General features: G+C 39.9%; 1 protein-coding gene across 3 annotated transcripts in view; it reads left to right on the top strand.

Moving 5' to 3' along the window:
• Positions 1–17,693, top strand: part of LOC146319051 (rho guanine nucleotide exchange factor TIAM1-like) — an 82,600-nt gene that overhangs the window by 39,490 nt on the left and 25,417 nt on the right. For all 3 annotated transcript variants that reach the window (XM_084731288.1, XM_084731289.1, XM_084731287.1), the window contains 8 exons: positions 42–227; positions 4,424–4,570; positions 4,714–4,788; positions 8,594–8,767; positions 10,995–11,099; positions 12,248–12,329; positions 12,611–12,697; positions 16,810–17,022. In XM_084731288.1, coding sequence (XP_084587414.1) covers positions 42–227; positions 4,424–4,570; positions 4,714–4,788; positions 8,594–8,767; positions 10,995–11,099; positions 12,248–12,329; positions 12,611–12,697; positions 16,810–17,022 — 1,069 coding nt within the window. The remainder of the gene's footprint in view (positions 1–41; positions 228–4,423; positions 4,571–4,713; positions 4,789–8,593; positions 8,768–10,994; positions 11,100–12,247; positions 12,330–12,610; positions 12,698–16,809; positions 17,023–17,693) is intronic.

The following is a 17,693-nucleotide window of genomic DNA, read 5'->3' as shown; positions in this document are numbered from 1 at the left end:
ATCCATCCCTTTCACTTTTCACTCATCTTTCCCAATATTAGATCTTCCTGTGGGAGCAGAACTTGGAGCGATTTCACATGGATCTGTTCCGCTGTCGTTGCTACCTGGCCAGTCTGCAGGGCGGTGAACCCCCCAACCCCAAACGCCTGCTGGGCTTTGCTTCGCGTCCCACCAAGCTGGCCATGGGACGACTGGGCATCTTCTCTGTCTCTTCCTTCCATGCACTGGTATGATTAAAAATGCCCACTCACATTCATGCACACACGTTTCTAGCTCTCATGTATCTGACTCCTCATTCCAACTGTCTCCATAACTTGCTGTTATTTAACTCCTCTTAATCCAAAACTCAAAATTCTGTCCCACGTGTCTCTACATGTTCCAGTAGGCATTGCGTGCAAGGGTTCCCAATTTCTGACCCTCAATACCAGCTCAGCTTGTAGAGTGGGTGTGTTTATCTGGCTGTTAGAGTGAGCGCCTTGTCACATACTGTACACCCACTGAAAGCAGTAATTTCTACTTGCCTGACAAATGTGCAAATTAATAGGCCTTGAATGCAGCCTGAGGTTAAAACACACTACCACTTACAAAGCAAGCAGGGGAGCAAGAGGAAGGCTACATAACAAATGCCCCAAATTAGCTTTGCATACTAGCTGCTATGTTAAACTTTTTTTTTTTTTTTAGAAATCCTGCACAGCCTGTCCTGAAGTAGCTTGGCCAAAAAGTTTTATTTTTTATTCCATGCCAGAATCTGCTGGGGTACAGTATACTGATGAATTCCAAGTGCTTCAGAGTGGAGCTGATTCTCAGCCTGAATCGACCCAAGTCCACATCTCAAAAAACTTCTGAAAAGTTGCAGCCCAAAGTGGGCCAGAGCGGTCTGTCGATTGTTTCTCCAAAGACTGAACACAAGTGTCCTGACTCAGGACAGCAGTCAGAAGCTGCACTCCAACAAGCGATGAATGGCGTTTGAAATTCCAGTCAAGATGTACCGTTATGATTCAGCAAAACTTTGAAAGTGAAACTTGTGCCGATGTATGGGATGTAACCTGGCCACCAGCTGCTATCAGCTATCAAGGACAGCTTGGATAAAAAAGTTTTTGTTCTTACAAACACCACAGGATTAAAATGATGAGACAGGAATATGTACATGTAGATATACATAAATGGCATAAACATGCTGTTCAACTTTAAAAAATAGCCTTCAATTCGTTGTATGTGGAGTGGATGTCAAATCACAACCAATCCACAAACAAGTAAACTGACAATCAAATGTCAAATCAATGTTTTCCTGGTTTGTGAGAGAGGGACAACTATGATGGGTTGCATAACCATGTTGCGATTTTTGGCTTCTGACCAGGACTATTTTTGTCCAGGGACACACGACATGACTGTCTGACCAGTGTTGACCAGTGGACAGAAATATGTAAAAGTTAACGTACTTTATTAATAGCCCTTTTGTTCAGTCCTCTGTACAGAGTTTTAAGCTCACTGCAGCTGTGACATAATTGGTTTTTATTGAGCCTCTGCTTCATTGCTGCATTCTTTCAGTTGCAGATTTGACCCTGACAGTGTGTTGTCAAATCAATTTAATTTACTCTGTAGGAAATCAGTTTGACTCAAAAATGTTGTCCTCAGCTGTGACACCAATAGGAGTTGAAAATCAGTGACACGGTCATTTAACACTTAATTCTAATTTAAACCCTAAACTGAAATCTAAACTTGTCTTTTAAGCAAACAAAATTGTCCTCAGTTTAGAAAACTGCACTCATTCCTGCATGCTTTTCTTGTTTGGATACCTTTGTACAGGAAGACAAATACACGTTTGCAGTTTACATAACTGCACACATTGTCTTCATGTCTCACATTCAGATCATTCTATCCACATTACTGTCCTTGCATTTATTGTGGCTTAAAGCCAAGTCTCCACCTCTGTCCCCTGCACTGTGCTCATGTTGTCACCTTGAGCGCTCCAAGAATGTACAGAATGAATCTGCACCATAGATGGAATGATACATATGCTGCTGTGCATCATGCAGCTGTGTGCCAAATATCATGCAGGAAACAAAGAGCAGAGTGGAAAGAAAGAGGCGGAAAAAAATATCTCCCTAGACCAGATTCATACACACACACACACACACACACACACACACACACACACACACACACACACACAACATCAGAGGTTGATGGTGTTTTTTTTGTGATTGGTGAATCAATACGAACTCTGTTAGTAAGCTGCCATCCCTGAGGCACTTTCCCACAAACAGGCTTAACACTCTCTGCTCTGTTGACCCCCCCCCTCTTCCTTTAACTGCCTACACCCTCACTTCCTTTGTCTCCCTCTGAGTTTCCTGCTCTATCTGTCTTAGACTCTCCTTCTTATTATCTTTCCTCACCCTTTCCTCCATCTCTGTTTTTCCATTTTCTTCCCTCTGTGTTCATCATCACATCCCTTTTTCTCCCAGATTTTAACTGCTACTTTTGAGGACAGTCATATTTTTTCCACATGTATAAGTACTATATAAATAAAGTTAATCAACAGGAAATGCATTAATAGAATAAAGAATAGAACTAATTAATTGATAAAAACAAAAACATCACAGTGAACCTATTCATATTGCCTTTAGCAAAACTAACTCTCCTACCTCTTTTTCAACTCTTAGCTCATTTCCCTGATGACAAAAGGAAGATTTTCTTTTGTTACATTCTACAGTAATACCTTTTATTCACCATAGTTGTTATTATCCATGGCCAAAAGAGAAATCATAACAAAATGGGCTGTTAAAAGGCCTCTAAGTTTCATGCGGCTTACATAAGGAGTCTTCTAAGAAGACAGCTTGACCTATAATGTTTGACGTGTGTGTGTCTCATGAGCAGTGACTGGTGAGGAGACCAATAAGCACACTCCCACATGAGAACAGTATGTGCTATAGTGTGTGTGCACATACATATATGTGCATTAAAGTATGTATTCATGTACTATATAGTAAGTCAAAGCCGCTCATAGCCCAATGGTTCAGTGTGAATTAACCCAGAAATGCCAAGAGTGGTTTCTTGTTGAATGTGTAGTAGGTCAAAGAAGGAGTCAGGAGGTTGAAAGTGTTCAGTATGGGCCATTAGTATGGACTGTGAAGCTGAAAATGTGTGTTTTTATGTGTTGGTTTGGTTTTTGCGCCTGAGTGTGCATTTATATGTATGACTCATTTATAAGTGACTCATAGAAGATGAACAATCACAGACAACTCTGCTGTTTGTGCAGTAAACATATGTAGTCTCCCAGCCCCCTTATTTTTAACTAGTCTATTCATTTGAACAGCTGCTCAACAGTTTAATAAAAAAGCAGAAGACTGAGATTAGTATCTACAATGGTGTGTTAAGGCCATATATACAGAGCCAGGGGAGGAGGGCAATAGGAGGGTAAATCAGAATTTCCAAGATTAAAGTGGTAAATTTATTAGAGAAAAAGCTTGGCTTTTCTCTGAGATTAAAGTGGTAAATTTGCAAGGAAAAAAAAAACACATATACGAGAAAAAAACAAAACAAATTCTCTAAGATTATAACTTTGTAAGAAAAAAACTCAGAAATCCTCAGAGATTAAAGACAAAAAATGGAAAAACTGTTGGGGTTAACATCAATTTGAGAACGTTTTACGCTACAGCAGACAGAAAACTTTAACACCAACATACTGTTAAAGCAGCCACAGCAACTACACAGTCAACAGCACAGAACTACTGCATGAGAACTGCAAGGGGCAAAAGAGGAAGAGATAGATAGAGATGAGTATATAACATGGATCTGTGTGTTTGTCATTGTTAACAGAGAATCCAGTCTGTAGTCTAGTTCATGCACTTGACTGATAAACCTCAGAATTGTGGAGTAATATTATGCTTCATGATCAAAGAAAGGTTTTATATTGTGCCGATGCTTCCGTCCATATTTGCATGCTCCCTCGCTTCTCCTCTCTTTCTATCTGTCTATCTTTCTTTCTCTCTGCTGCACATCTATATCACACACATTTGTCAATAGGTGGTTGGTTTTAGGGGATGTAGCAGTCTCCACTGCACCCGAGTCACCCCAAAGCAGTATGTTAATTTGTGTATAACATAGCTGAAACAGATTGGGTGATAGCTTTCGTGCATCAGGAACTAAAATGCAGTGAACAGATGTTCAAATGGAATTTGTGGAACCTACAATGGCCCTAATACGTTGTTATAAGTTTTAGATATAAAGAGTAAGAATGATTCCCAATGAGGGTCAGTTACATCGCACTTAAATGCAACTGATCAATTATGTGAATAAGTTTCCAGAATTAAAAAATTCAGAAACTGTGTCCTCTAAAAACAACTATTTGGATAGGCTGTCTTTCAATGCAGTAAAATCCTTTGCACTGGATTCATGTTTTCTGTATTTGTCACTGTCATAGGTGTCAGCCCGCACAGAAAGCAGCATCCGGAAGCGGAACCAGGCCATGCCTCGTACCTTCAGTAAACGTCGCAGCCGTTTCTCCTCCCTCTGGGGGCTGGACACCACCTCAAAGAGAAAGACCACGGGACATCCTTCGATCAACCAGGTTTCCATAGTGACACATCCATGACCACAAGCTTTTGATTGTGTGCTTTTAAGTTGTCACTGTAAGAAGTGCTTGTTAACTGCTCTGTATGTGATGTAGTTGGATGCGGTTCTAATGCACTGCTGTTCTCTGTGTGGTTGCAGGTATTCGTTGATGGGATGGAGTCAGTGAGAAAGCCACTGGAGCGCATGTTTGAAGACTCCGCCAGTGAGAAATCTGTAAGAGCTCAGCCTAATCTTTTTTTTTGACAGAAGTACCAACGTAATACAGATATCCATTCATATTAAGGACCATGATATAATTATGTCCTCTATGCCCTATTTTAATGTCAAACAAGATTAACTAAAAACACACATTTGCTGTTGGAAGTGAGAGGTGGGAGTTGAGTGCAACTAGGCCTGAACTTGTCTTCATTTCCATTATGGTCCCTGCCCATCCTGCAGCCAAAGCAACATGACAAAGACCATCAGATACTGTTAATATTTATGTCTGTACAGTAATAATCTTCCTAAGGCTAAACACTAAGTTCTCCTCCCTTTTTTAGTTTGGCATTCACTACAGAGAACCAGAGCTTATGTAGCTGTAGGCTAATTCCTTGTCATTGTTTGCCTTTCTCATAAGCCAACATGAAAATCACTGGAGCATCTGATGAACCTTTGTACATGTATAATGGGTTACGGGAATCTCAAGACCCCGAGGCCAGCAGCATCGCTGGATTTTCCACCTCCTTTCACTTAACTGAGATCCTTTTGGTGCTCCCTCTCTTCATTTGGGGGTTATCTTGGTGAAGCACAAAATCCCTGCACCCTTCTGCATCAATGAGCATTTCTTTGAGGTCAATTTCAAGCTCCTGCTTTAATGTTTTCAGACATGCACTTCTCTCCTAGATGAAGAGTGAAAGGTGAAATTTGCAGGCTATAAAACTTTAAAAGCTGCGAGTCTCGTCTTTTCTAAATTGTATCAGAGAGTCTTTAGTGTTTTTTAGGTAGATAAACAACCTTTTTCATCTGCTGCAGCTGTTTCTCCTCATGCACTCATCAACAAATTACTTGGTTCACTTCTTTGTATGTTTTTTCCTGCTGACCACTCTGTGTCATAGCCAGAAATAATGCCATTATTCTTATTCTATACCTTTTTTAACACGTCAAACTCTATTTTCACATCAGTGTTGACAGATTCCCATTTCTTCTTTCCATTTGCTTGAGGCAATTCCAACTCTATCAGCATCACAGGCTATCGACTGGAGGGATATTTCTGTCTGCTAATCCCACTGAGACAAATTTGATCTGATATGTTCAGATCATTAGCTTTCTGATGTTTCAACAAATTATGCAGACATTTGCTACCAAAGGACCTGGCAGTTTTCACACCATCTGTGCTCTCGTGTGTGTGTTGTATTGACCACAATTTACAGACAATTGCAACTAATGAATAATATCTTCTGAAAGAAAAATAGATTATCCAAGGCCATCATAAGACTGTGGGTTTCCAGTAGTACCTTATCGCAGCCTGGTAAATGACGAATTTATGTGAACTCTAAGGGAAAATGTCCTATTACCCATGGGTTGTACAAGGACAAGCATGCCAACTCCATATTTTATGAGAACTGGTAGAAAGCAGCAGAGATGAGGAGGGGGAGGGCGAGGGAGAAAAGGCCTCTGTCTGAACTCAGCGGATAGAAAAACTCTGCAGCTATAACCCACTCTAACTGTGGAGGCCCTCACTGGCACCCTGGGAGATTGATTTCCTTCCACCCACGCCAGGCTTCAGCTGGCAGGGTATGGGATGACAGTTAAGAAATGCATAGGAAGTAACATTCTTCAGTTGGTCTTAAGATCGAGCTGGGAATGCTGCATCAGTAGCAATCAGCATCTTAGAGCAAGATTTATTCCAATTGACACCGAAGTTTTTCTGAAATCTCAGTCAGCTTTCTACTTTCCAGTTTCATATACATAAATATGCTATGTGCTAGGCTAACCTTTGTTGAAGAGAAAACTAAATTTTGACATTGTTAAAAGATGTTGCTGTTGTTGTTGTTAGCTAACTGGCTCGCTAATCTACATGAATCATTAGTTAGCTGGTTAGCTAGTGTTTTCATCTGTAGCAAAACTCATCAACCATAAATTTTCTAGCCATTTACAACTGATAACAAAGGTAAACAAAACACTAGGTAGCTAGTCTAAATGAGTCACTAGTTAGGTTCCCCCCTAGGTATTAAGCTTGCTCAACTGATATTGGAGCACAAAGCAAAAAGGGGCAGGACTTTGGAAGAGTGAATTTTTCCAAAGTGATTGCGTCAGGTAGGTGTAACTGTGGGTCTACAGTACTATGGGACACACCCACTACAAGACACCCAAAACAGCTATCAGACATGATACTTAAGTTATGTTTAGCCAGCAAAATCGAATGGTATGTGTAGACACAAAAATACTTGGGAAGGTTGAGGAAAAGATTAAGTCCAGTAATCCAGGAGGTTATCTTGATGGGGTGTATTGTGTAGCTAAGTAGTTAGCTAATTTGCATTCATCACAACTTACATCTGATAACTAATGTTAGCAAAACACCAGCCAGCAAGACTGCATCAGTCATTAGCTAGCAAGTTAGCTATCATTTCGCTAACATTAGGTAACTTAAGATTTCTATGTCACTTTCATAGGTTTCCCCAGCAATATCGTTTAAGCATCTTCAAAATTTGGTTTTCTTTTGAGTATTGACGAGCTTAGCATCATCAATGGGAAAATTGACAGATTCTGCTCGGTACCAAGCTTGCTCAACTGTTTTATATAAAAGCACAGAGCAAAAAGGGGCAGGACTTAGGAAGGGTCAGTTGTTCACATGTGATGGACTTATCCCAGCTTTAATTCTCTGTTTATTTTGGGGAATCCCACTGATGGTAATAAAAGGGAATCTGAGAGAGAGAGACAGTTAAGTGGGCTGCCTAAGACCCCCGCCCCCCAGCAGAGGCATCCTAGATGGGCCAGGAGGGGAGCCAGATGGTGCCGAGCAGGGCTGGGGAGTTCAGGGAGTTGGGGGGAGGTACTAGTTACGGGCCCCCTGGTCTGTTCTCTGTCTGAGAAAATGTGTGTGTGTGTGTTTTTCTGTATAAAAGCGTGTCTGTATTTTGTTTGTGCATGAGAACATGTGTGTTTGTTTGTACATACAAAAATGTGCTTTTGCATATAGTTTGCTCCCTCTGTCACTTTCACTCTTATCCAGACACGCACACACACCAACACACAGTTCGTTTAAACGGGGACCACCGGGCCGGATTGTTAACAGTCAGCAGATTGCATGCCGTGCATGAAAGATGGGGAGGGGGGAAGATGATGGAGTGATGTACAGATAGAAGGGAAGGGGCACCAGAAGGAGAGTTAATGATTAGTGGGGGAGGGAGATGAAAGAATAAACGAGTTTGTGGATGCTGTTACCTGAAAGGATTAGATAAGGTATCAGTGACAGACAGTGTGAGGTCGAGTAGAAGATGCGAGCGTGACAGAATCCGAGTAAAGAGGCTGACATGGCTGCCAGATTGTCCGAGGTCAGACTGATGGGCTTAAAGGTTACAGCCTATGCTTTGGACAGAGTGCACACACACACCCATGAGGCTGCAGATGCACACAGATATGTAACACACACCCACGCAGGGAGACAATTGTATCAAGAGGCTCTCATCAACACAAATGAATTAGATTTTGTAATCAGATCTCCCGCAGCTTTCAGGCTACCACCAGTCTCCATCATATTAGTCTAATCAGTTTGAGCAAATCTGGTTTCTTTTGTGAACAAGAAGGGAAATAATGAAGAATTAGGAGGATTACTTCATGATTTTAGTCATTTTAATAGTGGAGTAGAATAAGGTTTGGTTTTTCTGGGTGTAATTCTCTTAGCAGAACTTCAACTAGAAGTTGATAACATTGAATTTATTATGGTGTGCCCTCTGTTTTCACTGAGCACAAAGGCTGCTGAAAGATGCATAAACTCTCCGTGTGTGTTTTTGTGTGTCTGTGTGTCCTGTATTTTCAGAAGGAGAGAGGAGAGGTCTCAGTGAAAAGTCTTCCTCAGCATAACGTAGACAGCGACATTTGGGTTCCTGATTACCTGACTCCCTCCTGGGTTTGTCTGCCGAACAATCAGCCTGTCCTGGCCATCATACAGCCTGGGGAGACAGCGCTGGAAGTCCTGAGCTCCATCTGCAAGGTGGGCCATTACTGATAGCAGTGCAAACCTTACATTCCTGGAGCTACAGAATCACCAATCTTAAGTCTTAAGTTAACATATGAAGAATCTAAAATAAGCTTTTGCCAATTTTTATTACAACTAACTTCAGCAATATCTTGTCTTCACACACATCTTATCTCAAGTTAGGAAATCCTAAATACTCAATCTAACATAATTCATCAACTTTTATGTCTGTTACCTGGCAACTGACACTACTTTTCTCATCTTTCAAAGCTTGCAACTGTCATTGAAACATACAAAACAAATGGAGCAAAAATAACAATGGGCAGTTCACTTTAAGACAGATGAGTCAGAGGCTTTATGAACATCTGTAGAGAAATCTAAAGATGTTCTTTTTTGGGGAATTTTACGACAATGCTAACTTGGTAGATGAATGAAATAGAGTGGGTTAAGTCAGCAGACACATATGCGACATGGGACAGTTCATCTTTTTTTTTTTTTAGCTTTTTTCCCTGAATCAGGTCCTAACTCTGTTACAGTGGTTACCACAAAGTTAGGAAAGGATCTGCAAATTAGGAAATTTGTGGAATGTGCTCCTGGAGGCTATTTATGAACCAGGTCTGCTGAAAGGCTGAGGTGCATGCTCTACACTACATTGTGGGTAAGGGTGATAATTACAGACCAAACCTCATGCATTTTTTCCAATAATTTGGAGTGTTCGCCAGCACACACACACACACACATATATAGACACACATGAATGCTCCAGAAAACAGTCAACAGCTCAAGAATGGTTTGTCAAGTATATGCAGTCATGAGGAATGAGTCTCATAAAACTGCACATGGCTCGTCAAGGGGCGTTATAATACCGTAAGTCGCTACACAAGGATCATAAAGTCATACCATTTTGACAGTCTGTTGACAGATAAAGACAAGCAAACATGTAGAAGTCAACTTTTAAAAATCCAGTCACAGGTAGTAATAAAAACCCAAATAGTTAGTGATGTTGCTAATACTGGCATGTCATCAGTATGTAATTGTTATTAGCCAGTAAAGGCTTTGAAATCAAATATCTAATCGGCCCAAAATGACCATTTCTGCCAGCATGACAGGGCGATATGATGATACTTTAATTATGTACACAAAACATAAATATGTCTGTGGTGTGAAGGTTTATTGAAGTATCCAAGTGTCACATTCCTTCAACACTACAAATTTAATTGCCCATCTTAAGAGCCATCATCCAGATCATTACAATGAATTTGTAAGAAGAGAAGAACAAAGAGAAACAAGCATCAGTGAAGAAACTTGTCAGTAGTAGTTTTCCTATTTTTCCAAGTGGATGTGTTCATTTTGAAAAGAATTGTATTTTCAATGGACCATCGCAATAAAAGTAGGCATAATAATATGATAATATTGGATGTCAACAAAAATCCAAGATGCAGATTGTTAGAGGTTTTCTCCTTGAATGTCAACCTGAATATGAATCTGAGAATACCTGAGATGTCAGACTGTTTCTGGCACTCTGAGGCAGGCTGAAAAGTGAACCCTATAGATGACGAGACTGACGGTGTCGCAGATATTTTCTTGCCTTACGATATGCGCTGCATATTACCGTCTCACGCAGTCTTGTCAAACGTCTCTCCACTTCTTCTCCTCTTCTCCCTAATTGGTCTCAGCCAGCAACACACTAGTATAATGATGCCTAATGATACGTATACGTTCCACTTAACAGTCAGTTAAAACACGTGTGTAAAGCTGATCGACATGTGTGTGGCGTTTGTGTGCATACATGCCACAAACATGTCACGAGGAACTGGAGCATCTAATTCGTGGCTGCTGTGTGTTACTTGCATACATCATACATATATGTGAATTACATACATGATTGGATACATACTATATGATTGTGTCCTTTTGTCAGGGGTGTCGTGTCATGTTTGCCTGTTGTACAGTTGAGAGATCTTTGTTCAGCTGATCTCTCTTTGTGACAGAATACAGTTTTTCTCTATAGCTATAAATGTGGGAAAGGTAAACAGAGTGGTGTTTTGTTAGGTGAGTTTAAAACATTATTCAGGTGTTACATCAAAAAACAGGCTTGGTTTCAAATTGCAGGGACAATTAACCACAAGTAATTATGGTAATTATGTTTTATTTTGGAAAAAGAATAAAGGATGGCCTAGTGTAGGAGTTTCCTCCGCTTAACATCTTTTTCTTAATTTCCTTCCTGTCTCGTTGCATCCAGACCCATAAGATAGACCCATCCAGCCACTACCTGCGCCTGAAGGTGTGGATTGACAACCAAATGCTCTTTTATGTTCCCAAACTTGAAGAGGACGTCTCTGACCTGGTGAGGAAACACACACCGCAGCGCTGTGTCAATAACTTATAACGTTTGGAATCTGAACAGTCACATAATGAACCATGAAATGTAAAACATGTAAAATTGAAATAAAATCAGAATGCAATGATTTGCAAAACTTTGTTTTTTTTTTTTAAATATGCATAAATATGCAATCATTATGAATTTGATGCCAGTTTTATACAACATCTTAACTTTTTTGGAATTTGGGCTATACAGTATTTCAGGACAACACTCATATCAAGTGCTGAGAGCTATATAGTAGAATTATTACATTAAAAGTTCTCAGTTTTTTTGTATTTCTGTTGTAATGCAGTTTCAGCGGAGATAAAATGTCCCATTTGAAATGTGGGGTCTTCACCTTATTATGAATTAATTTTGTTTCATTTCAGATCTGGATGCAGGCTTGTGCATGTTTTATGACTCAGTTGCAGATTTGATTTGCAATGCATACAAAAATTCCCAGGATGCAAAAGAAGCTTCATCCTGTATGCTATAAATTATGCAAATCAGTACTCTGCATGTATTCTGTGCACTATGAACTGTCCCCATTTGTGTGTTTGTGTGTCCGCGTTTGTACTCTTCTTATTTTTCACACAAACAATCACTCTCATTGAAAAAGACCTCACCTCCACCACATTATTCAGCTGCTGTAAACCCCAAAATGAATTCTCTTTGTGACGGCGCTTTGTAGGTGACACGCTGAACTCTGTCTCAAAGCAAAGTCATTGTATAACTGGCTCTTTTTCCTCAAGAGGTCTTTTATCTGCCTGCTTTGATCAGTGACTCATTTCACCCTCTTTCATCCTTTACTCTATGATATTACATTATTATTTCTCCTCGGTGAGGCACAGTACACACTGCGGACTTCTGTTCCTGTCTCTTGCTTCATACACACAGCTGTGTCTATGCTCTCAGCCTGATGTGAGGTCAAAGGCTCGTCTGAGCACCCACTTACTTCTCAGACTTGACCTGGATTTTGACCCTCACATGTGGTTAGTCTGTTAAGGTGCCTGAATAATACATGAAGCTATCCATTCTTTATTAAGAGCGATAACATGACCTTGACCTTCTCCATCCAACAATGCTATGCCTCCATTTTTTGCCAATTACATGCAATATTTGTGTGTTTGCAGCTCTACAAAGAGATTGAGATTTGCCCAAAAGCTACCAAGGTGATCCAGTTTGACAAAGCTGAGTCCTGCACCATCGGATATGGTATGCTCATCTCCTACCATGCCCCCTTTTTTTTAACTAGATAGACTCTGTCATAGTCTTAAACCTCTGAATCAAATTGATTTTGTAAGAGATTTATTGAGTCATGCTCTGTTAATGACTAAAGGAAGATGACCCAGTGTGAGTGCATTTTGCCTTAAGTGGATCTAATCGCTTAGTAGTTATGCTGCAGCAGTGCACGTTGTCAAATTGAGATATTTCAAGGAGGACTAAAAGAATTCCTGACTGAATCTCTCTCTGTGTCTAATTTTGTATGTCTGCAGGTTTTTCTGTAGCGGTTATAGATGAGGATGGGACGCAGCAGCTCCACATTACTGAAGTGAAAGCAGAGGGACTGGCCTCGGCTAAAGGTACATATTTCTTTTTTATGAACAAACATGACATGTGTTAGGGCCAAAGATAGCAGGAAAAAAATAAGAGGAAGTTTTTTTAAAATTTTGCATATTGAGAAAACAGTCAAAATGAAATGTCAAGAATAAAGTTGAAAAACCATTTCAATTTTATTCTTTAAAAGGTATTTCAACTTTAATCTCAATAAAAAATCTTTAGTCTGACTTTATTCTTAACAATTCAACTTTAGTTTAGTTGAGTTTACTTCATTTCTTCATTTTTCAGTTTACAATTCTGTACATATCATATCATAAAGCAAGTTATACTGACTGAACAAGGTGTAGACTGAAGCATACCATTTTTACATTAATTATTATGTACAAATCACTTTAGAGTTTTTAAAATCTGTTTAATTTATTTAGAAAATCCTCCTTTGATTTATTATTTTGTATGCATCACACTAATACTAAAAGTTTGAGTTTATTCTTGACATTTTGACTTTGTTATTGAAATCCAAAATAGAAAAAAAAAAACTTACTCCTCTCATTTTCTCCCCTTATGCCTGGCCCTCATACCCCGAGTATATGTGTACATTCACTGTAAATTCAGTGTCCTGGGAGCTGATACTCAGACACAGAACAAAACAAACAAACAGCACAAAAATTCAGGACAATTACCATGGTTGAATTACCATAGTTGAATCTGAGTGCAGTGACAACACAGGTTATGTAAAGGATATGTGAAAGCTGGGTACATGTTCCTCTTGAGTTGACACTGCACACTCAACACCCAAACACCTGACCTGAGAAACACCTGATCCCACATGACATCTTATCACTGCATCAGCTGCTGAGCCAGCAGAGCTAAATCTCTTTTGTTTGAGAGAGAAGCATGTAGGACAGAGTGGAGAAGAGGTGAAGAAAAAGAAAATGCACACTTTGTCTCGAAAGGTGTTGGCTTGCAGGAACATGGAAGGGGGGGGCTGCACACTCATTACTATAATGCAGTCTTTTCTGGCACACCTTGGCCTTTTTAAGATTTACAAGACAATCAACATCAACTTAGAAATGTAGTCCATAGAGAGGTCAACCTCCAGCATCAGTATATCAGCATCATAGACATATAATATGTAGCTGCAGATTGAAGGCTGGCCTGTGAACAAATACATGTACATGGCAGAGCTGCAATTTTTCTGGATAAAAAACACTTTAACATTTATGTTTCTCAACTGAATTTCAGTAACTCCTGTTATATTCAAGGGTGTATTATCTACATGAAGTGGGTTTATTTTCTCTGATTTGATGTGCGCAGGTCACGAACCCTTGAATATAAAAATGACTCATTGAAACTGGTGAGAAATGTGAATATTTTAGTGCTTTTTATCCAGAAAAACTGAAGCTCTCCCGTGTATATGAATCACAGGTCTTGATGCAACATTGACGTAAGATCTAAAGGCCAATGCAATGTCTGTGTATATGTGTCTATGGCCCAAATGACATGAATCAGCCACAAAACAGAGTAAAAAGTAGAAAAACATCTGGATGCCTACGTCAATATGTGCAAAAAAGACTTGAATCACCTGTACACTATATTTGTCAGTCTGATTATTTTCGGCTTTTGTCCAGAAAGAGCATGACGTCACAAAACCTTGATCCATATAAAGAAGAGAGAGTTACAGTAATTAAATACACTCAATCATATGTCCGTCAGAACACAAAACATTTCTGGCCATCCGGCCTCCATCAGTGTTTACAAAAATGCTTCATTTCATTCATTTTTGTAAACATTGATGAAGCCCAGATGATACATTTTTTTTTTACTGCCAGTTAGATGATCAAGTAAGAGTTTATTTGTTGAAATGTTGTATTTCTGAGTGCAACCCTCTTTTCTTTATACGGATACATGCATCTAGGATAATGCACCAGCGAGACAGAGCGCAGTGGCAACCGTACAGATAAAACCTTGATCCATGGAATAAAAAATAAAAAAGATTGTAAAAGAGCTATGAAGTTGTGGCTTTCATCTTCCTACTAATGGGCAGAGAAGAAAACACCATTCCTTTGTCTGCATCTGACTGCTGTTTGAAAAGCCGGGCGTAGAGATCAACCCCCATTTGTGTGTCCCTATCTTTTAACAGAGCCTAATGGGTTTGCGAAACATGCAGCCGCTCTGTAGATACAACACTAATGTATAGAAAATAACATGCCCCACTACGGAGCCACGGGGTCAGACCAAGGTTACTCAAGTGTGAGATTGTGTCCTCCAGTGCATTAGCAATCTAAAAAGCTGCTAGCTTAGCAGGCTGCCAGCGGCCAGAGGATACAGCTGCACTGACTCTCCACCTCTGTATGCCAACAGAGATAGAAAAAAGCTTGTGGCATCCAGACAACACAGTGCGTCTTTTTGGAAGATTACACTATATTTCTGCTGAATCACAGAATTAACTATGTCAGACACGACATAGTAGCTCCACGTGTGCACTGGGACAAGCCTGTGTGTGCGTGCATGTGTTGTACTGAAAGTGAGGACAATGAATGGGGAGTGAAAGAGATCACGCTTCAGTTTCTGCAGGGTACACGCAGAAAACCAGGCCAGCACTGGACAAGGAGCCCCAAAGGGTCTTTTCTCTTCTATCTCTTTTTCTCTCACTGTAATTCCTGCTTCCCCTCCCCCCCGACACACACACACACACAGACACATGCATGCAACACACACAGGCATACACATACAAAGCAGTATATGGCCAGAGGGGTTATCTCTCTCTGTCCAATAAAGACTCTGCTACAGCTGACATTTCACATCCCAGACAACTAGGTCATAACTTGGGGCTAAATATGTGCCTTGTGTGTCTTTATATGTAACTGTGTGTGCGTTACGGAAGCCATATCACAGAATGTCTGCTGTTTCTATTGTAACAGACGATATAAAACAGAGGTGCCCAAACCTTTCCTATGAAGGGCCTAAAGTTAATCTGGGTGGATGGGATTGTTGTGGCTGTAAATGCCGATTTCATGGCATGATTTTCAAAAAATTGTGATATATGTTGTGATGTTTTTCTGCATTTTTTGCAATGGAATTGTGGGAGCATGTGACAGTTGCAAAAAAAGCTAGGCTTTTTAAAATTTAATATAAGATTTTAATAGTATAACAGCAATAAAACTCAGATTATGTACTTTTTAGCAGCACAGATTTTCTGTCCCATAGTGATTATGGCGAGGGTTTTACAGCATGGGAATAAAAACATGAGGTTGTTTGGGATGAGTATCTTTAGGATTTTATTAATTTTGCTTCTCATACTGATACTGCTTATCAATCAAGGACTGATTAACTGTAATCTTATTTTATATCAAAAAAATGAGACTGAAGTCACAGGAAAGGATAACAAGCGAACCTGTTCTCATGTGTGAGTGTGTTAACAGGACCAAACCACCCTTTGTCGCACTCAATTCTGCTGTGAGGGCAGGTGAGACTGCTGTCAGACCTCCTAAACAACAGCTGTCACAGCCAATCAGGTTTATTGGATGAAGTTGTCTGCTAATTGGTTGGCTGATTGAGTGCTAATTTGCAATTAGCGGAGCCGGGCACAGGTGGTTGAGGGGAGGGGACAAGAGACTCAAACTGAAACTGTGCTCCAGTCAAAAGCATGGTTTATTTTTCATATATAGTCCGACACAGACATATACATACACACATGACGATAGGCCAGGAATAGACAGGCTTTGCGCCCTCCTTCTTAAACCCATCCAGTCTTGTTAGATCAGTATTTGCCTCGAGCGAACAAGCATAAGAAGGATGCATTTTTAATGAATGGGAACACATTAGAGTCTCAACATGTCTGATTAGCCAGTGAGCTGCTGTTGAGGCAGTAAAGTTTTGTTTGTGTAGATCATTTGTACACATTAGCAGCCTGGAGTTGATGGACCACAGGAAAGCTACTGTGTTGGAGGGAGCTTTGTTCTTCCACCGAGGCCTGACAGATAATGTTTTCGCTTACTGTGTGTTGCTCTTAATGCCGTGTCAGTCTTTTTTGCAGCTTATTTCTCTGCAAAATTAAGCAGCTTTTAAAGATACGAGTACTGTTTTTATTTATGTAAGGAGACTTTAACGTTTTATGTTTCTCGTTCTCCACCAGGTTTGAAAGCGGGGGATGAGATTCTGCTGCTGAATGGTAAACCTGCATCTGCCCTCCAAATGGACGATATGAGGGCTGCGTTTGTGAACCAAGCGTTGACCTTGAGCGTCAGCACCCTGCCCCAGCTGGACCCTCGGGTTCTGTGCTCCCTTCCACCCCGGCGCTCCGATGGGGAGCAGGACCCAGCCACGGACATCTTTTCCCAGAACCAAGGTGAAGCTTCTTGTTCTGCATAAAGAAGGTTGTGGATGCATTGAATGAATTGCTGTTGTTATCATTTGTGTTTTGAATTATGCAAAGTTTCATTAGATGATGCAAACAAACCTCTGGTGTCCTCTAGTGACAAAAATAGTGAGCTTCTTTTTCAGTTTCAAATTATTAGATAAATGTTGAGGGCCATTAAATCAGGTAAAAAGGAGAGTGTCAAGACTGTAGATTAAAATTGCTTTTGATGCATTTTTATGACTTTTTTGAATGTCACATTTCACCAACACTTAGAACTGGTGGAGTTCAGGGAACTCTGACTGTTTAATTAAAACAAAAATTAATTTAAATTTTTATTACAAAATGCTCCTGCTATAATATGTAATCAATAGACAAAAAAAATAGACAAACTACAGTAAATGAAACAGTATTAAAGTGACATGTAAAGCAAATTTGTCAGATGCCACTCTTATATTACCGTTCATAGTCCTTGAAGGATGAATATTAAAATAGTGCCCATATGTTTCCTTCACTTTTGATTTCCCCACTTTATTCACCAATTGCATATACACATTCTGGACATACAATATGGACATACTAAATACAAATTACAAAAACAGATGACAGCATGTAAAGCAAATAAAATACAAAACAGCAAAAACAGGACAGAAAAGACAAAA

Source organism: Lutjanus erythropterus, chromosome 11 (genome assembly GCF_056507025.1).
Source record: "Lutjanus erythropterus isolate fLutEry1 chromosome 11, fLutEry1.hap2, whole genome shotgun sequence".
Classification (NCBI taxonomy): Eukaryota; Metazoa; Chordata; class Actinopteri; order Lutjaniformes; family Lutjanidae; genus Lutjanus; species Lutjanus erythropterus.
This window is presented reverse-complemented; position numbering and strand designations above follow the sequence as displayed.